We start from the raw sequence: 21,360 nt of genomic DNA, 5'->3' as shown, positions 1-21,360 counted from the left end.
AGCTGACATTGGGTGAAAGGCGCAGTCCCACCCTGGACATGTCGCTAGTCCATCGCAGGGCCACAAAAGACAAACAACCACTCACACTCACATCCACACCTAAGGACATTTTGGAGACACCAATTAACCTAGCCTCCATGTCTTTGGATGGTGTGAGGAAGCCGGAGCACCCGGAGAGAACCCACGCGGACACGGGGAGAACATGCAAACTCCGCACGATATATATATATATATATATATATACATACACACACACATACATACACACACACACACACATATATATATATGTTTCTATCAGCTGGTTTAAAGCGAATAAACCAAGCTAAGGCAAGAGTATTTATGTCAGTAGTTGACGTTACACATGGCTGTAATAAAAGAGACGTATGGGTTTCAAACCAGAAACAAAACCAGTCACATTGAACCGATGACCCTTGATCTTAGAAAAATGGAGAGAGTGTAACGATGGGAGACAGAACGGAACCAAACGCAACGCTGAGGGTAGAAAATGAGGTTTATTGAGGAAAAGGAGGTTCGAGGCGAGGGCGGGTGGAAGGAGGGGGAGCGGCAGACGAGGACACGGGGAACCGAGAAGCTGGAGGAACGGAGGGCACCGAGACTGGGGCTTGAGGGAGGCTGGCAAACGGATAGGAGAGGGCGCGGAGACTGGGGTCCAGGCGGGGTGTGAGAGGAGAAGCCGGAGGGGGTCGTGGAGGCGGCGAGAGGAGGAGGCAGGCGAGTGAGCCCGGCTGGCCGAGCTGGGAGGCAGAGGTGAGTGAACCTGGCGGGGAGAAACAGAGAGACAGGGTTAGTAGGCAAAGAGGACGTGAAGCAAAAAGGAATTTTAGAAAAAAAAGCCAGAACGAAGCGGCGACACCAGGTCAAGAGCTGCGACGATCGAGCGAGGATGGAGTGGAAAGCCGGGGTAGATATACTGGCTGTGATGAGGCTGATGGCTGGCAGGTGCGGCGGCTGGGGATGGAGGTAAACGAGGTGCAGGTGTGGGTAGCCAGCCGGGCTCCGGAGCAGGGAGGGAGAGAACACACACACACACACACAGAGAGAGAGAGAGGGCACAGGAGAAACCAGAATGTGAGGGAAAGGAGAAACAGGCCACTCACCGACAGCCGGGCTGCCACCGCGACAGAGAGGCCCTCAATAATGTGTTTCAAGTGGGCAAACTGCTACCAGCCATGTCTCCACATGTTATGGGAATATCTGGCAAGACGCCAACTGTGGAAACAGCTGATCAGATGTGAGTTCCAAGGTCAGAACTTCCATCTCCCATTCAGTGCATTAACAGTTTTTGGTCATGGCAAAAACCACCTCAGCAGGCATTAAAAACTTTTTTTGCGGAATTAAGGATTTTTTCCCCAAATTTTACCGTTTCCATCAACATTTTCTAATGCAAAAACTTCAAAATACGCATGAAAAAACTTTGATGGAAACATGGCTAATGTGTAGTTGATGTCCTCTGCTATTTCTAGTGGTCAGTGAAATGATACTATCACTCAAAGGAGGCCAGTTGTGCCTGGATATTGAGGCCAGTCCGAGCTCAACATTTAGTGGTCAATTTATTGTTCAAAAAAACCAAAACCCAAAAAAGACAATCTAATCTCTTCAGTTGATACAATATGCAGCTGCGGAACACATCACCCCCATTTTCAAGTCCTCACCCTGGTTTCCAGTATGTTGTGAAATAGACTGAGGCCGATTTGTGCAGCTGTAGCATTAAGCGGTCAACGTGCATATTTAATTAATGATTAACAGTAAAGTAGTAAAGTAAAATGCATTGACATGCATGCTAAAATTTCCTTAAAAGTGGTGTACTATTTATACGCCATTCTATATTGTTGCCCACACCCCTCCCTCCCTAACGGCGAGGGGTTCTAGGATTTGTTTTTGCTAGGGTGACGGATATATTCTGTGTAATTTTTATCCCTACCTTCTGCCCAGTGGTTCATGGACTAGGTTTGTTTGGTGCAGGTTGGCTTGTTTTGTGGTATTGTTTAGCTATACTTTGGTATTTGTTTGCCAGTCTATGCTAGAGGGGAATTTCAGGTTTGGGTAGGCCAGTTAGTGCTCCCTAGGATTGAGGTGCATGGTCCCTTTGTCAGTGGCTTAGCTTAGGTGGCTTAATTTGTTGTGTTGGACCTTATCTGGGTTTTGTAGTGTTGCAGTAGTACTTTCCCCTGTTAGGCCTAACAGGCCCTTAGGGAATTTGTGGTGTGATGCTTTTAGGTGGCAGTGAGCGTGGGTAGAGCTTTGCTCTGGAGCACCTCCGTGGCTGTGAGACGGTTGCTGGTTTTCTAGTTGCCCTTTTTTCCTCACTGGTTTTGAATACCCCTCACAACTAGCTGAACAAAGACTAGGAGAGAGTTAGTTAGTTAGTTAGCTATTAGTTAGTTAGTTAGTCATTGCTGAAGTTATCACAGGTATAGGGGTGAGTTTCATGCTCACCTACCCCAGATTTGTTATTTGGTTTGTTATTTAATTAAGGTTGCGGTTGATGGATGTTATGGCTTCTGTTCCTTCAGTCTCCTTCAGCATCTGCACTAAGGAGCAGCTTATTAAAATTGCGACTCATTACCAGATTAAGATTGTAGATAGAAAATATATGGCCTGCGCAATGTGAGCGCAGGCCAGCAAGGATGGAAAGGAAGGACAATCGTACTTGGGCAGAGTACAAGGTAACTGAGCCTATGGTGAGTACGCCCTAAGTGCCTGGGCACTCCCTGTCTCCAGCTGCTGCCACAGCTGATCACAAAACTATTAGCCCTGTGCTGGCCTCCCTGTTATTTCTGTTCCCCATCTACAATCCCTGGAATGACTCACCTTCCTATCCAGTTGTGTCAGCTGCATCTGCCTGGTTTAGAAGATCCCTACAACTCAAATAATCTAACAAAGTCTGTAACTGGCCCTACACATGAACATGGCCATACGCTTGATGTTGTTTTATCATCAGGTTTTCCTGTCTTAAATGTTGAGCGGATGATTCTTATCTATCTGACCATAAACCTGTGATTTGTATTAATCACTCTCTTCTCCGTTACCTAAGGAAGAAATTTTATTATATTTATTAAAAAGTCAGGGGACAGCAGGAAAACCAGAGGTGGGAGACCAGTGGCTGGGATTGGAGCCACACAGAGAAACCAGACAGAGGTGGACAGGTCTCCTCAGGCGGACGACCTGAAGGCTGAACGGTGGGGCCAAACAGACTGATCAGGTCAGGAGAGCAGCCACGAAGCCAACAGTGTGCACGGATCCCCTCATAAGGCTGGTGATGAGGACGACAACTTCTGGAGGCCGGGCAGGAGGCCAGCAGTGAGGGCGGGGACCCTCTAATGGGGACTAGAAACTAGGGCTAAATGATTAATTGCATTTGTGATATTGCGATGTAATAAAACGAGATTTTCTAGTCGCAAAGGCTGCGATTAAACTCGGGTCACATGACACCCAAGAGAAAAGCAGTCTGCAGACAAAGTTGATGCTGCGTCTGCACGTTACGCTGTACCTTGCCTTCTTGTTGTACAACGGCCTTTAAGCTTGACAGAAGCTGACATTACATAAACTTTAGTGTCACACAGGGAATGAAAGTAGCAGCCCCCACCCGCGGGTAACTTGGTGGTGGTGGTGATGGGTGAAATCGTCGGGCTATCATCATCTTTGACGGACAGGAAAAATGCACAACAGAATGTGTTAGCAAGGTTAGCACATTGTGGCGATCGGCGCCTGCGTCACACACACAGCCACCAGTCAGTTCAGGAAATATCTGTGAAACAGCGTTTCAAACCAAACTCACATTCCGAAAGAGGCCCACTCTGTCCCGAGTTACTACCCGGTTACAGTCAGTGCGCTGCTCACCAGCATCACTGCTCACCAGCATCGCAGGCTGCGGGGGAGGAGGGGAACTCCGACAACATCGGAGAATTACTAAGCTTGTCTATTAAACATGAGAGGCAACACTTGGTTGTATTTTCGTTCTTTTGAATTGAACCTCAAACTGAGTGTTTTTTGTTTGTTTACTGGGGTATAGAAAGATGGACTGGCATTGAGCGCTTCCAGGATAACACACTGTGGCAAGTTAGTTTTTCTTGTGGTCTCTAGGTAGGCCGACCTGATGATATTATATCATTATTTAATGCCATGACTTGACTCAAATTATCTTTCTCATATTATTATAATTTGATATATCTTCTCCACCATTGCTCATAATAATAATTCTACTTAATTCATCATAACACAAGAAAGAACAGTGTAGTTCTAGATCGAATATTATGTTGGTCACAGTATATACGCTGATTTACTGCTTGTCCGTTTTAAATAATACAGAAGGTAAAGAGCTTAAAAATTAATTGCATATTAAATCGCAATCGCAATATTGGTAGAAAAAAATTGCAGTTAGATTATTTTCTAAAATCGTTCACCCCTAGAAACCAAGACCATAGTATGATGACTGGAGTGCAAGACCAGAGACAGGGCAGCAGGATTGGAGTTTGGTGACAGGATGGCAGTACACTGTGAGTGCACTCACAGTGTACTGCACTCACAGCTGTAAGATGGTTTTAATGTTTGTACTGCTATTATTCTGTCATTAAATTTTGTGTAATTTAAATTAAATCAAGAGACATCTGGCTCGTGCTGTACAGAAATTTCTTGGTTTGTGAAACTTAATAAAAAAAAATAATAAACACCGGAAGTAGTAGTAGTGAAAGGAGACTATTGTTGCTGTATTATTATAATTACTATTGGTATTATGATTATTAGTATCATTATCACTTTTTATTGTTATATTAGACATTATATTGTTAGCTTACAGTTGTGGTTACAGTACTTGCTTTTTTAAAATATAATTCATATTTATGCATCAATATACCAAAGCAAATTCCTTTGTAACCCGATTCTGGGCTTTTTGTTTTTGGTTGATGAAGCCTGTTATATTGGAGCTCTGCGGGCGACCTCTGTGCTGGGGGAATTGCACAATCTTGCAATTGTCATTTGCCCTTAGTGCACAATGGCAGTATTTGATTTGAGACATTACCCTGTCGAAATTGCACTAAGAAAGAAAGTACACAGTGTGAGCAGTGTTCTGCTAATTAAGTAAGTGTACTAACGGAAGTACATGAATTGAGACACAGCTCAAGTCTCTGGAACTTAGTGGAATGCTAACCAGCTGAGTCTCTAGGGTGCTGGCTAGAAATGTCTCAGGAAAACAGGTTAGCTTGGTCTCTGAGGTCCTGGGCAACAAAGTCTCAGATGGACTAGACAGCGGAATCTTGGTGAAACTAGTGCGGAAAGTCTCTGGGTTACTGGACAGCTAAGTAGTCAGGAGCAGTAGTCTATATCCGAGAAGTTGAGAAAGTCGTTGAAAGTAGTTTTGTGAGGATTGTTGACCTTCAGCATACACTGGGTCAGTTTGCATCTGAGATTAGGGTCGGCACCTCCAAGTCCAGGCCTTGGTACTCTGTTAGAAATGGTGGAATTCAGATATCTCACTGTCTTGTTCACAAGTGAGGGTAAGAATGATGTAATTGTGTCTAGTGGATAAATAGCTGGTTTTTTTTGGAATATCAGCTGTGTTATGGGCACTGTCCCAAACTGTCCTGAAAAAGAGAAAAAAAATGAATGAATGAATGAGATTATGGATACCAGAATTTAAATTACTTTCCTCTGCAGGCTGTCTGGACTCTGGGAGGAGCTCAGAGTTGATGCTCTGCTCCGTAGAACTGTAAGGCGTGTGATGGAAATTCTTGTGAGTGATCTACCTCTTATTGAAGAAAAGGGTTTTAGGAAACTAAGAATGTCTTACACAGCACTAAAGCTCATCCAAGGAGAAAAGGGCATCGGCAGAACAGAGTGTGAACACAATGTAGCACCAAACCAAATCTGAAGATTGTTTCTTGCTCCACAATATTAATCCCTTTGCTATTCCATAGAGCAGGGGTTCAACTATATATCTGTGTGGATGAAGGCTTGCCATAACTACAAATTGACTCCTCAACCATCACTCCAACCAGGGTGGTGAGAAACTTGGGTATCATGCTTGATGACCAGCTGTCTTTTTCAGACAATGTTACTGCTGTCTTGGTCGTGCCGCTTTGCTCTATTCAACATGAGAAAAATCAGGCCCTACCTCACTGAGTATGCCACCCAGCTTCTGGTACAGGCCATGGTTATGTCTTGCCTCGACTATTGCAATGCCCTCCAAGTGGGTCTTTCAGTTTGTGCAGTGAAACTCCTACAAATGGTTCAGAACGCAGCAAAAGGACGCATGTCACTCCATTACTCAGTGATCTCCACTGGCCTCCAGAATCAAATTCAATTCACTAACGCTTGCATACAGAGTGACTACTGGGTCTGCACCCATCTACCTAAACTTCATAATACAAGCTTAAGTTCCTTCTGGGCCACTTTACTCCTCCAACGAACGCTGCCTGACTCTGCCATCCCTTCACACAAAGCAGTCTCAGTCCCTGTTCTCGACTGTGACACGATGATGGCGGAATAAGCTAGCACTTGCCATCAGAGCAGGGGCGTCCCTCTCTAACAACACTTTCTCTTATAACACCTCTAACCTCTATCACTTCCTGTGCTCTTCTTCTTCTATCCCCTTACAATTCTCTTGTATTGATTGCACTTTTTGTTAACTCTTACTTCTTTCCCTAGGTATTTACCTTATTGCTGTGATGTGTGCTATTAGCTCCTACTAGTATTTAGTGCTGCTCTTACTAGTATATATTCTCAGTTATATATCTTGTACTATATTGATGCTTTGTTGATGCTTGTATGTTGTTCCTCGCTTTGGATGAAAGCATCTGCCAATGAGTAAATGTTTAAGGGCCAGACACTGCGAGAGACGAATTTAAAATTTTTGTTTCTAATTTACTTAATTTAGAACATTAGTGTTTTCAAATACACAAAATCATTTTTTTTTTTTATTAGCCTTTACCACTGTGAAAAGCTTCTAAAAATATGGAAAATCCATAATGATATATAGCCTACTTAATTAAAAAATCCTGTCAGACTTTCGCTAAGGAAGTAACTGCAGGATGCAGTTCTTATTGACAGGAAATATTAATCAACCGTTTTTTTGTGCTGCACACAACATTGAACAGAGAAAGTGAAAGGAGTTGGTTACCTGGCTGAGAAGTTTACTGACATTAATAACTGCATTAATATTAAGACATATCTTACATTTTTTCTAATAAACTAACCTGATCTACCAGTAGAAGGGGAGTCATACAAAGGGATTATTGGAGAAACATGGTGTGAAATGAAGAAGAGAGGAGGGACATCAGCGTCCAACACAGACTGAGAGCGAGAGGAGAGGAGGGACAAACTGAGTGTCAGAATGAGATAAATCAACTGTATGATAAAGCGTTCTGGTCAGAAGCTGCCAGAGCTGCAGCTCCTCTTTTCCTCTCACTGTCTGATGGAGGTTGATGACGGAGCAGAGCTCTGCTTTCCACAACTCCTCAACACCTCCAGCAGGAAGCCGACACTTCCTCAGTCCGAAGCTGTATTTCTGCACACTCTTGTGTTCTCCATCTCTCTGCTCACTGTGGCTCTCAACCTGCTTGTCATCATCTCAGTCTCCCACTTCAGGCAGAGATCAATTTCTCAGCAGTTTTAGAAATATGACAAATGTACTTTTAGTTAGCACAATTGTGTGATGATACTTTCCTCTTTCCCTCCAGGCAGCTCCACACACCCACCAACATCCTCCTCCTCTCTCTGGCTGTCTCAGACTTTCTCGTGGGCCTCCTGCTGATGCCGGTAGAAATCCTTAGAAAAACATCCTGCTGGTTTCTTGGTGACCTCATGTGTTCTTTGTATATTTATGTAGCTTACATCACTCCCTCTGCCTCAGTAGGAGACATGGTGCTCATCTCAGTCGACCGCTATGTTGCTATTTGTGACCCTCTGCATTATACCACCAGAATCACTGTGAGAAAAGTTAAACTCTGTGTTTGTCTGTGTTGGTTCTGTTCTGTTTTCTACTGCAGTCTCTTTGTAAAATATGGCATGACTCAACCAGACAGATATGATTCCTGCTACGGAGAGTGTGTGATTGTTATAAGTTATATTGCAGGAGCTGCTGATCTTGTTTTTACTTTTATTGTTCCCATCACTGTCATCGTAGTTCTGTATATGAGAGTGTTTGTAGTGGCTGTGTCTCAGGCTCGTGCCATGCGCTCTCACATTACAGCTGTCACACTCCAAACTTCAGTGACTCTAACAAAGAACTCTGAGCTGAAAGCAGCCAGGACTCTTGGGGTTCTTGTAGTTGTGTTCTTAGTATGTTTCTGCCCATATTACTGTGTCTCTTTTGCAGGTGACAATACGCTCAATTCTTCATCTGCATCGTATGGGCTCTCTCTTTTGTATTTACACTCCTGTCTAAACCCTGTGATCTATGCGTTGTTCTACCCCTGGTTTAAAAAAGCTGTTTTTCAAATTGTTACATTTAAGATTCTGCAGCCTGGTTCCTGTGAGGCCAACATACTCTAGAGAGGCTGTGGAGTGACTGAAATGAGACCTGTGAGCATGAGACTAATTCATTTTTTTTTCCAAAAGGGGGAAATATGCTTTCCTGCAGAATTAGGAGAATTACATGTGATTTATGTGTAAATTGAAAATGTGCATCTAAAAAGGTAGAAACACACCTTGTGTGTAATTCTGCTCAATGTTCTTCTCAAGCTTCTAATAACCTGCAAAGTATGTTTACATTGTTTAAGTAATGGTGATTATCATTAGGGATGCACCAAATGTTCGGCCACTGAAATTAATCGGCTGAAAATAGTCAAAAAAACAATTAAATTTTACCAAACAATTAGATTACAATTACAGAAAGATGCAAAAATCGCCGTTTGGAGACACTGTTCTGCTGAATTGTCTCCTAGCACATCCACTCCATCTGTGGCTGACTTCTTAGAAAAGTCACTTGTTTATGAGAAGGCGATTAAGCTAGCTGCACCTAAATTTGGAGTGCATACGTATTCAAGCCTTTATGGTAAATCCACTGAAGCAGACCAGTGCGAGCTGACAGGTAGGTTAGCGACTTTATCCTGTCAGTTTGTCTCTTTACAAAGACAGAAGTATGAGAAGCCTACCTGAAGAGAGGCTGTGAAGTCTTCATGTTACGCGATACAAGAACCACGTACAACTTTATTTATCAAATTGGGTCGGACTTGATGAATTTAGTGCGAGGATACACATGTGACAACGTGCGGTTTTCAAAATAAGGTGCCTGTAAAGTATGTAAATAAGATTTATTGGATTATATTCACAGAAAGTATAAAACACATTACATGTGTCCATTAAAAGTAAATGGACACATGTAATTTACTTTACCGGACCCTCTTGGACCTCGGACCCACCCACCATAGTCTCTCCAAATCCTGTGGGGAACCCCGAGTAAAAAGCACATTTTGACTATTTCATTTAAAAATAAATGGAAAAATGTGAATGTACGTGTTCAATGTTGGGTATTCGGCCAATTTTTTCCATTATATTTGATTTCAGCTTCAGTCAAGAATTTTAATTTCGGTGCATCCCTAATTATGATCATTATTCAGTTATAGTTTGAGTTTGTTACTAATAAAATGTGGCTATATTATGACATTCTGTAGCTTTCATGGGAAGTCTCCTCTCACATTCAGCGTGTGATGAGACAGATGGGTTTTGTTTTGTGTTTATTCTTTACCTTTGCTGTTGTCATTTTATCACAAGTACCCTGCACTGTTTAACATTTCAACTCAACACAGCAACAGCATTTCTACTGTTATTTATGGCTGTTGTAACCAAACTCTTGCATACTTTACAGGTATCAAATTCTACTATGTGATTATTAGACTGAAATAAACTGAAGTAAATAAGCATTATGACACGATTTTATTACATGATCATTTATAGAATATGCAGAATATGGAAAGTTAAATAATATTTTACAATATACAGTGTATATGTCCTTTTAATCAAATAAAACAAAGCAAATTCAACAAACTCAAGGAGTTCTTGGATTTAAAGGTCTGATTTGTGTAGTGAAATGTAGGGTTATTAACCTTTTAGGCTAAGGGTAAATACTAGTGTGCAATGAGTGAAAATGCTGTTGAACCACCAAACTTGAATGCATACAAATAAACACAGCAATGAGAATGAAAAAGCTACCAACAACTCCCAGTGAAAAGAAAAGAGTCAACAAAAAATGCTGCTCTTTGGGGATTGAACCATGAACAACTCTGCTGCCCTCAGTATTTGCTGTATATAACTTTACCGTCAGAAAAAGAATACCTTTCTAACATCAACAATCTCAGTACAGATGTCCCATTGTCCACAGGTTTTATTGATGTTGCAAGGAAATATGAAATTTAAACATACAAAAGGCTTAATCAATACTATGCTAGATTTTAACATGTACAGATATACATACTATACTGGAAATATACAAGGGCAAGGCAAGTAAACGTTTTATTACCACGATTTAGTACGCATTAGTTAATTAACAATTATTTTATCTCACGTTAACGAATTTTTAATTTTTTTATTTATTTTTTTTTAAAGTGCATTGCTCACTGGCTCTGAATACACTTACAGTCAAAACATGAATCGCAGAAGAGGTGGGATGTTGATCAGCCTGAAAATCATCCACCCAAACAAGCAGTGGAGGACGGCTTTGGCAGACTACGTTGATAAAAAAAAGCAAGACAAGCGAACAGATGCCATGGCCAAGAGGATAGCTACACACTACATGCTGATTAGTATTGAGGAAGATGTCAATCTTAGGAATGTTCTGATAATCTGAACATATTTGCTTGGCCCTGCAGGTCACTCTGCGCTCCACATGCGATCAGACAGGACGACAAGTGCTTCGCGATTAAACAGCAGGCGCTCTATGGATAGTAACCATGGCAACGGCTTGTGTGTGCGCTACACAGCTATAGCCTATTTAACTTAAGTTAAAATTACAGGTTACATAACTTTACCTGATAGGCCTACATCTAGTTTTGCGGAGATGCTTTGTCATGCGAATTCTCTCCTGTTGTTGTCCTTATAACTATTTAGTAAACAGTAATAGATTCTGGAAACTTACAAACAGAGAGGATCATTCGCTCTTCCAGTGATATGTGCTGTGTATATATGTGTGTGTGTGTTAACCTGTTGCTCAAAATATGCTCGTTATGGGGTTATAATCGTGGCTCTGGAGATGGTAACTTGTTTTAACAAGCAAGTATAAGCTATATTTTATTGCTACTGTGTAAAAGGGAATACGGCTGGTAAGACACACCTTATTTGTTTTAAGTGTTTGCATACCACATGTTATTGCACTTGTGTATATAGCAGTGCATTTAAATTAAAAGTGCACAATACACTACTTTAGAATTCATTACTCAATTTTGCGCATTAACAATGTGATTAATTGCAAATAATTTTTTAATCGTTGCCCAGCGCAAAAAAATATAGAAAAGTCTGTTTAATATATATTAAATCCTCTTGTTTTACCATGATAAGATGTATGTATGTAGTCTTTATTTAACTACAAATGTAATATATGACATCATATTTTACAGATTATTAATCTATTGTTTGTAATTATTCGCATATAAAACTTACTACAGCCTAGGAACAGTATATTCACTTACTGTAACTATGTAGATTTCTACTATCAAACTTCTGAGATTGTAGAGCACAACTGAACCACCAAGGCCACAAGATGAAAGCAGATGTCACTGGATTAGCTCAGATACAATAAAACAACAGTTTACGGTCATTCTCACTTACACTCTCAAAAAAGTCACAAAAAGTACACCTCTCACATTTTTGTAAATATTTGATTGTATCTTTTCATGTGACAACACTGAAGAAAGGACACACAAGCAGTGAGTTTCCAGCTGTAAATTTGCTGTCGCCTTAAAATAACACATTGCACAGCCATTAATGTGTTTAAAGTCAGGGACGTTACTAGGATTGAAAGACAGGGATGTGTGTGTAACTTGCGCATGCGAAATCTTTGCACTCACATGGTTTGTTACTGTATTAGAACTACATTTATGTACCTCTGAAGAAGCCAAGATGTTAACAGGTAAAAGTGACAGACATCTCTTCTTCCATTTCTCCTCTGTTGAACAAAAGTTACTGTAAAGTTACTTTTTAGACACATAAGCTGCATGGGGGAGAATTCACTTAGGCCAAACTGAGCTCCTATGTAGCCTGTATAACTTAACCCCGTAAGACCCATGATTGTAAAATTACAACATCCCTATTAGCTCGCCAAAAAATATCTGCCAATGTGTTTTTTGAAAGACTACATTCATATTACTTTACTGTAGATAGGTTCAATGAGAGTTTGATTTTGCTCTGTAGTTTGGCTAACATACAAACATACTGTCAGGATTCAGGTAAGTGAAAACAGGAGAGAGCCCAAACACAAGACACTAGAGAGCCAGCGTCAAGTTCAGGGATTTTAATCCAAACAAAACAAGTTATAAAGCTAACAGGTTGCTGTGACTGGTAAATCCAAAATGATTGAACAGGTAATTCCAGCAGGAGGCATAACATACACCACACTATACATGACAATGACCAGACAGAGACTGAACAGAAACAGCAAACATTTAACACCAGGGACTAATGAGCAGGTGGGAGCAACACAGGTGAGGGGGATCAGGACTAACGAAACAGGCAGGCAGAGAGACAGCAGATGAAAACAAAGAGACAGGCACGCAGAGGGATTACTGGGGAAACAGACAGAACTCATGTTACAAAATATCACAAGAATCTACTCCAGACAAACAGAAAGCCATGTAAACACACAAACACTGACCAACTATAGCAAAGAGATCATAACAGACAGCAAGGCAGGACTGAAACTAGGATAAAACAGAACACCACAGACAAACTCCACATCAAGACATATCAGACTAAGATAAATGAACAGAATAGACAGAATTAGACAGGAACTAAGGCAGGCACAGATCAAAACCAAACTAAACAGGAACAGACTGAACAGCACTAAAGGCACAGAGTAGACTACAAACTAATGGGGAAAACAGACTGAAACTAGAAACACATACCAAACTGACATCAAACAGGCAGTGGTAAACAACTTTCTGACTAACACTGGGCATACTAAACACAAGACGATAGACAGAGCTGAAACCCAAAACACAGACTAAAGAACAGATAAAGAACAGACTAAAATAGCAAAACTGACTGAGAACTAACTAAACAGGGCAGACAGGCACACAGTGTGATACAAACATACAGAAGCTGTTGATAAGGATCCTGTTTAAAGTGGCTTCTGTCTGATGGTGGAAGGAGTTAGAGTTACTTAGATTTGGAGTTACTATATGTACGTATCCATGTATGCTTTTATTCTATTAAAATCTGATAAACCTGTTGTAAAGAGTGTGGGTAAGATGGACCAATGAATCAAAGCTGGATTTACAAGCGTGCTTTGACTGAAATGACTGGAGTGTTTTTGAGGCTGCAGCCACTGACCTGGATGAACTCACTGACACTGAGACATCTTACATCAGATTTTGTGAAGACATGTGTGTGCTGACTAAAACCTTCCGCACATTCAACAACCAAAAACCCTGGTTCACAGCGAAACTCAGGCAGATTCTTCAGACCAAAGAGGAGGCCTTCAGAAGTAGAGACACAGATCTGTACAACCAGGCCAGGAACACACTGACTAAAGAGATTAAAGCAGCAAAGAGAACAGCTTCACAGCCAGCAACCCTGCGTCAGTGTGGATAGGCCTGCAGACACTCACTAACTACAGGAGACCATCCCCCAATACTGCTGGTACTCAACAACTGGCTGACGAGCTGAATGGTTTTTACTGTAGATTTGAGAAGCCCACAGTCACACCTCTCCCCCACTCCAACTCCAACTTCAGTCACCCTTCCCCACTGCCACGCATTCACCCCCATTCACCGACCCCTCATCTGCACTCATGATCTGTGAAGAGGATGTGAACCAGCTCTTCCAAGAAGGAAGATGATTAGGAAGGCACTTAGGAAGACGGTGTGTCACCATCATGCCTGAAAATCTGTGCAGACCAGCTGGCACCCATCTTAACACAGATCTTCAACAGATCACTGAAGCTGTGTGAAGCTCCCTCCACAATCATCCCAGTCCCAAAAAAACCCTCCATCTCTGGATTAAATGACCACAGGCCTGTTGCCCTGAAATCTGTAGTCATGAAGTCCTTTGAATGACTGGTGTTGGCCCACAGGTCAGTGCATGATGCAGTGAACTTGGGACTGCATTACATTCTGCAACAACCTGACTGTCCAGGGACATATGCAGAGATCCTGTTCGTGGACTTAAGATCGACATTCAACACCCTCACCCTGTTGGGTGTTCTCTATACTCTAGCCTGTGTCTGATCTTATTGTTGTATTATTTCATGAGTAAGCACGTGCAATGTACAATCCTGAGTCAAATTCCTCGTATGTGTCCACATACCTGGCAAATACATCTGATTCTGATTCTGATTATATTTTATTGTGTGTATATCTGTGGTATATGCTCATGTATAGCCTAGCCTAGCCTACATTTAGGCAACATGTACATATTTATTTTATTTATTACAGCCAATATACGCAGAAAGTTAAGTGGTTCAGAATATAGCAAATTTAGTTAGTTTAGGTTATGACTTAGTGCCTAGACCTGCCAACAAATACATAATGTTAGAAGAGAACAAAACAGCCCACATTTCCTTAGACCTGTAGACCACTACAGACCTGTAGACCAACACTGACCAGTAGGCCACTACTGACCTGTAGACCACTCAAGGGCGTTACTTTGTTTTGTCACGAGACCTGAAGATGCTCAAAAACAAGATGAGAAGATTTTTAACACTATTTTCAAGAAATATGAATACTGAAATATATGAATGGGGAGTCTGTCCTCCCCCCAGAAGATTTTGAGCATTAAACACTTAATTTCCTTAATTCTGGAGACATTTTCTGCTCCAATTTAGGGTGGAAATGTCTTCATTTATAAAAAGAGAAACACTTCAACAATTCATTAATAGAAAATATAACTTGGTATAATGCAGTAATCAGCTGCCTGTTACTTTTTGCAAAATGCACATTTGTTTCTTTTATATTTAAATTGTTTCACATGTTTTCTTATTGTGCAAACAAACCTTTCTCAAAGCATTTCCATTTAATAGTTAACATATCTTGGTGCGAACTATTTTCAGTACATTTTCAACAAACATTTTCAAAAAGTTGTGGGGACAAAATCAGCCGTTTCAAAATGTGGTGGGGACATCAACAGTGTCCCCAGTGTAAATGACATCTATTACACCACTACAGACCTGTAGATTACACTGTAGACCACTACTGACCTGATCAGCTGCCCTGCCAATCTCCTGCTTCTCTCTCTCCTAAAATATCTTCAATATATCTGGTCAATGAATTGAAGGATACACCGGTACAACAGCAATAACAGGGACATTATGACATTTAGTTTTCACTGACAACATCATTCTATGGAGACTGATATTGTTTTGAAATACTATAGAGATAGTTAATATTAATGGCGTTCACACCACCAACACTAGTGTTTTCGTAACCAACTAAAATATCCCTTTTCCTTTACCTCAAGTAAACGTAGCTTAAGTTAACATAATTAACAAGTACTTACAGTTTCACTCTGTATCACTCACTACGCTGTATCAATCTTCCTTCACCATGTCTGTGTGTGTGTGTGTGAGTGTGTGTGTGTGTGTGTGCGTGTGCGCATGTGTTCAAATTGATAGGGATTTAAATTGTGAACCAGAGGAAACAACCAGAACGATTATTTTAAGCCAATAAGTAAAAATTAGATTTGTATTATTCTGTGGTAGTTATGAATATTCTTGCTTCTCTTTGTTGAGTACATCTCTGCACTGTAAAAAAAATAAATAAATGTAATTATTTTTCTTATTGTTATTTGGGGGGGTTCAACTCCCCTAAAATAGGCAAAGAACTCTCTGATGATCTGAAAAGAAGAAGCTGAGTGCACATGCTCAGTGTCATATTCAGAGGTTGTCTTTGGGAGATAGACGCATGCGTTCTGCCAACATTGCTGCAGAGGTTAAAGGGGTGGGGGGTTAACCTGTCAGTGCTAACATTCAATTAGGGTTCAGTATCTTGCCACTTCAACATGCAGCGAGCCGAGGGTTGAACCGCCGACCTTCTGATTAACGTGTTTCTGATATTTGCAATATTACATAGGTGAAAAAAGGCGGTCCTTGAAATGTGCTTAATGTGAGAGTTAATGGAGATGTCCTGATCACAGATAACTCTGAGATTCCTCACGGTGGTACTGGAGGCCAGGATGATGCCATCTGGAGTAAATGTAAATTTAGATATTGCGTCACGGAGGTGCTTGGGCCCCAGTGCAATGACTTCAGTTTTATCTGAGTTTAACATTAGGAAAATAAAGGACATCCAACCTCCAGAAGGCACACTAGAAGTTTACCTAACTGATTTGTTTCATCTGGCTTGATCGATAGATATAATTGAGTATCATCTGCATAACAATGAACGTTTATGGAGTGTTTCCTGATAATGTAACTGTTTTTGTAACTGTATTTATCTAACAGCTCACTGTATCTTCTCCTGACTGCCCGATTACTCGCTGCAGTATTTCAAACTGGTCTGCTGTCAAAATCTTGAAAATGATATGAAAATGTCGTTTTGTAGATGCATTTTTGATAAACAATAGGGGTCAGTGCTAATCTCAGTCACAAACGCATTGCATTTTCTATGGCTACTTCATAATAAAGTGAACTTGTGTTCCACCAGTTAATTGTTTTAAATGTAGCTGCAGAACTAGTAAATATTTAGTTAATAACAGCATTTTACCATAAATTTCGCCACAGATGCACAGTTTGTAATAGTGCAATAGCTTCATCAGTGGCCATTATGCAGACAGGAAGCTTTGGTGGGCCGCCAGATGATGACCACTGCCATAGAGTCTACGATTTCTCCCATACAAGGTTTTTCTTTAAGTGGTGGGGAAAGCTGCCCCAAGTGCAGGTTAATGTGTAGTAGTGTTGCAGCCTTGACTTAACTCCTCCCCTGGTCAACCTCCTTATCAGGCTTAGGCTATATAAAACACCTGTGTTCCCTTGCTCTCTCTCTGCTTCATGATCTGTCCCTGCTGTGGTTGTGGTTGGTGTTATATATTTATATATATATATATATATATTTTATTTTATTTTTTTTTCCCCTCAGCAGTTGATTTTGTGGATTACCTGCTGTTTGAAACACTGTTAGGAATCTCCTTTCCTGCGTTGTGACCATTCATTGTTGTATCTTCATGACCCATCTCAGAGGTGGTGAGCATGGTAAGTGTATTCTAACACAGTAAGGTTGAGCCTGGCTTATTGTTTCCTTCACTTTTCCAGGTTCCTCCTGGTTTTAGTTCACTGTTGATTTGCCCATTTGGGCACTATAAGCAAGATCAACAGGTTTGGGCTGGGAAATCCTGCTCACGAAGGCAGATATCAAAAACCTTATATCCACACGTTCGGGGGATCGAGCTGAATCTCGTGGTATAGGCCATGGCCATTTCTGCCTAAACTTTTTTTTCGCACCAAACTTGGCACGGATAATCTCTGGACCAAGCTGATGAAAGTTTGTAGAGGAAATTTTGATCCGACTAAAAATGTCCCAATTATAGGCTAACAAATGTTTGCGAAAAACGCTACTAACAGCAAGTCAGGTGATATCTTCGGTTTGGAATGGCCGATCGACACCAAATTTGGAGCAGTAATGTGTGACGCCCCCCTGAGGGCCTGTGAAAAATTTGGTGCAACTACTCCCTAGGTGGCGCTATTTTATCTGAAAAGATGGTTACTCTATAACCACAAGTCACACTGACATGAAACCACAGCCGAAATGTTCAGCATGGTCCCCTTACTACACGCACCAAATTTCACCCAAATATGCCCATAGGTGGTGCTGTTTTGCAGATTAAAGACATAAAAAAAAATCCCATCGACTGACATGCATTTTAGATCACCATAACCACAAGTCCCATTGATACTAATTCTTCCCCATTCCAGCCGCAAGTCCGATCGCCACGAAACTTTTCACGGACCATCTCTGATCCGAGCCGACAACGCTAAAGACGGGGTGTCATTACAGATCTTACGTTTGCAATGGCCGATCTACACCAAACCCGGGGACCTTCTCTGTCATGCCTTACCGAGGGCCTGTGTGAAATTTGGCGTCAATCAGCCTCTAGCTGGCGCTATTAATTGGAAATCAAAAAACACTCCCATAGACATACATTAATTTCACATCTCTGTAACCGCAAGCCCCTTTCATTTATAACTCTGGTTATTTATTCTCCATGGGCCCCCGAGCCAGAGAGCAGGGTGCCATCTTGTTGGGAGGCTTGGTACCCGTGGCAAGGTCACTTCATTTTTCTGCATGTGAGTAACTTCAGGCGGGCCACATATAGACTGCATCATTTTCAGGGGCAGCTGTGGCTGAGGAGGTAGAGCGGGTTGGCCGTTAATCGGAAGGTCGGTGGTTCGATTCCTGGCTCCCCCTGGTTGCGTGTCGAATTTTCCTTGGGCAAGATAATAAACCCCGAATTGCCCCTGTGTATGACTGGTGAATGCAGATGTAGCGCTAGAAAGGCGCTGTACAAATACGGAGCATTTACATTTGTAGTGCTGCACTCTCCACAAGTGAACAAGTTTTGTTTGAAGTTATTTTGGGGAGCTGGATTTATAGATTTCAATTGATAAAAGTTTTTAACTAATTATTGTAATAAATTATTTTATCTACTATCTTATCATAGTTCTTATTGATGTTTCATATTTCCTTGTCTTTCAGTAGTTCCAGTCCCAGATTGTGTGTTCTTGCTTATTAAAGGTTCAGTGTGTAAGATCTAGTGGCGAGGGTTGTGATTTGCAACTACTCTATCCTCGCCAAAACTGTCCACCAACAATAATATCTGGCTATGGTGCTTTAATAGCAGCAAAAAATATAAATAAATACTTTGATAGCGGTGCTGAAATATATTCAATTCAATTTTATTTATATAGCGCCAAACCACAACAGTTATCTCACAGCACTTTTCATAATAGAGCAGGTCTAGACCATACTCTATGATGTTATTTACATCATATATCTCCATCATGACGACAGCAATGACTTACATAATCACTTCCTCTTTAGTGGTTTTGCCTAGAAAATAAAGGCACGAGAAAGCTTGTTTAATGCAATCTTGTATTTGAAGTTGAACCGAGCTTTTACTTTGAAAAACTCAACATTAAAAGAGTCTGTAGCCTCTGAAAGAGCCGTCAAGGAATGTGATTCCCCTAAATTTCCTCTGCCTGGAGATACTGGGGAAATGCAAAAGCGTTCGTAGCTTGATGGATGCGGATCAAACACCAAAACAAAAACAGTGCAGCACATGCTGTGATCTGAGAAACATTCACTGCAGAATCCATTTGTTGCAGAGAAAAAACCCCCCAAAACATTGTCCTAAAGTGGGATTGACCCTTCAATCCCTAGGTTGGGTGTCCTGCGGCCTACCAACTGAGCTAACCAAACTAAATGCTAAAAGGTAATATTATAACTTACAATCTCATCCACCATCTAATGGTTGAAAATATTGCTCCGATTCAAAATTTATTTGCAGACCCCTGCTGTATATTATTACTACTTCTTCTAACGTACGTATTCAACATAGTAATGAGTGTCTACACTGCCTGAATTCGACAAGAAGTAGAACAAGAAGAATGTAGTGACAAAACGCGTTCGTAGCGCTGTTTGTCCAATTTCAGCCACGATGCAATGTGTCGATGTCCATGGAAGAGGGTGCCCGCAGTTATGTAGATGTAAATGTCTCATTCTAAGGTAATAAAAACACAATGCTATATTATGTAAGGTCTTTACATACCACTGAAAACATAGTTATGGATAGTTATATTGCATTTCTGTCGATAAATCCTCAGAAATATTACACTGAACCATTAAAAAAACATTTTGGTGTATTTTGAACCACATCTCTGCCTCATCAGTAACATTCCTGTGTGCCTTTTTTTTCTTTTTATCTCCTTCAAATAATCAAGATTCATATAATATTTCCAGGGGTGCAATTCCCTAGGTGGCGTAGTTTGGCACTCCACTCTTCCTGGTCCACCATGCCACATTTATTTGGCTAAATATGTGCAGATGTAAGGATGATGAAAATGATGTAATACTGAGTACATTAAGTGAGCACGTAAGGATGATCAAAAAGGTGTTATACTGAATAAATTGAATGGGAGGATATAAGTTGGGTTGATATGACTTAAAAGATACTTAAAAATGTCCATAAAAAGGGAAAATTAGAATTCTTTGAATGAGTAAAAACTGATAATTCATTCCTTTATAAAACAGGACAAAGTTAAAATACACTGAGCTGTAGATCAGTAATCTATTGCTTTTTGGGTAAAAGAGGCTAAAAAGGTTAATAGGATAAAAAGACGATCTATGTTTAAAATGTTTTTTTTTAATTTAACTTCTATATCAATTTGGGGAAATGCATCTTAAAAAACAATATGCAGTGTTTGATTGTTTACATAAGCTTAACTTTCTTTTTAACGTATAGTTTTAAGTACTAGTTTGTGATTGGAGGATCTGTTCACGATTGCTCATGCCTCGTTCAGCCTGTGTACGGAACGTGTGGCTTACGTTCGTCCATTACAACATTGGACTTGACTGAGGCTACATCGTGTCCGTGTCGTACTTTCTATTTCCCCTTTTACAGCAGGCTAAAGGTGAAGTGTTGCTCCAGTGTAGCCTGTATGCTAGCTGTGTCATGTGGGCCGAGGTTAAAGTGGGGCTGTAATGGAACGCCGCCACCGCCGTTTTCTGTGTATTTGTTTTACATTGTAGGGATTGTTGCAGTGTAAGAAAACTGAGTGTAATGTGAAGAGGCAGGATACTTTATATGTAAGTGCAACACTGCTGAGGTTTAAGTGTTAAGAGTATTCTGAATTAATAACTCTAAGGTAGCAGTATTTAGCATTACAGGATATTTCCAATTGTGCTGTTCATTTTTCTCAACACTTCACAGAGCTAAATGTAATTTACTGTTCTTTGCCAATACTGTTAAAATGCTGTGAAAGTATTTTGGTATGTTTTTGGTAAATGCATTACAACATTGGACTTGACTGAGGCTACATCGTGTCCGTGTCGTACTTTCTATTTCCCCTTTTACAGGGGCGTAACACAGACACTCATGGATGCTCAAATGCATTACCTAGCTCCTGCTAGGAAAAGGAGGTCACATGAAATGCGACTGGCCAAGTGACCGTTATGGAGGGAGAGAGGCCTGCTGACGCTGTCA

The 21,360-nt window shown here is 40.9% G+C and overlaps 1 protein-coding gene across 1 annotated transcript; it reads left to right on the top strand.

Moving 5' to 3' along the window:
* The first annotated feature begins 7,432 nt into the window (after positions 1-7,432).
* On the top strand, positions 7,433-8,511 carry LOC123973996 (trace amine-associated receptor 13c-like). Its single transcript, XM_046054409.1, has 2 exons — positions 7,433-7,605; positions 7,698-8,511. Exons 1-2 carry the CDS (start codon positions 7,433-7,435, stop codon positions 8,509-8,511), a joined length of 987 nt encoding a protein of 328 aa, XP_045910365.1.
* Positions 8,512-21,360: the final 12,849 nt, after the last annotated feature.

Source organism: Micropterus dolomieu, linkage group LG07 (assembly GCF_021292245.1).
Source record: "Micropterus dolomieu isolate WLL.071019.BEF.003 ecotype Adirondacks linkage group LG07, ASM2129224v1, whole genome shotgun sequence".
Taxonomy (NCBI): Eukaryota; Metazoa; Chordata; class Actinopteri; order Centrarchiformes; family Centrarchidae; genus Micropterus; species Micropterus dolomieu.
The sequence above is the reverse complement of the archived record's forward strand: the minus strand, read 5'-3'. Positions and strand labels throughout refer to the sequence as shown.

What these genes read in the sequence shown, in the direction of transcription:
- LOC123973996 (XM_046054409.1), top strand. Translation starts at nt 7,433, where the DNA reads ATGGAGGTTGATGACGGAGCAGAGCTCTGCTTTCCACAACTCCTCAAC. An exon ending in ATCTCAGTCTCCCACTTCAG is followed by an intron (nt 7,606 to 7,697) that starts GCAGAGATCAAT and finishes CTTTCCCTCCAG; the next exon opens with GCAGCTCCACACACCCACCA.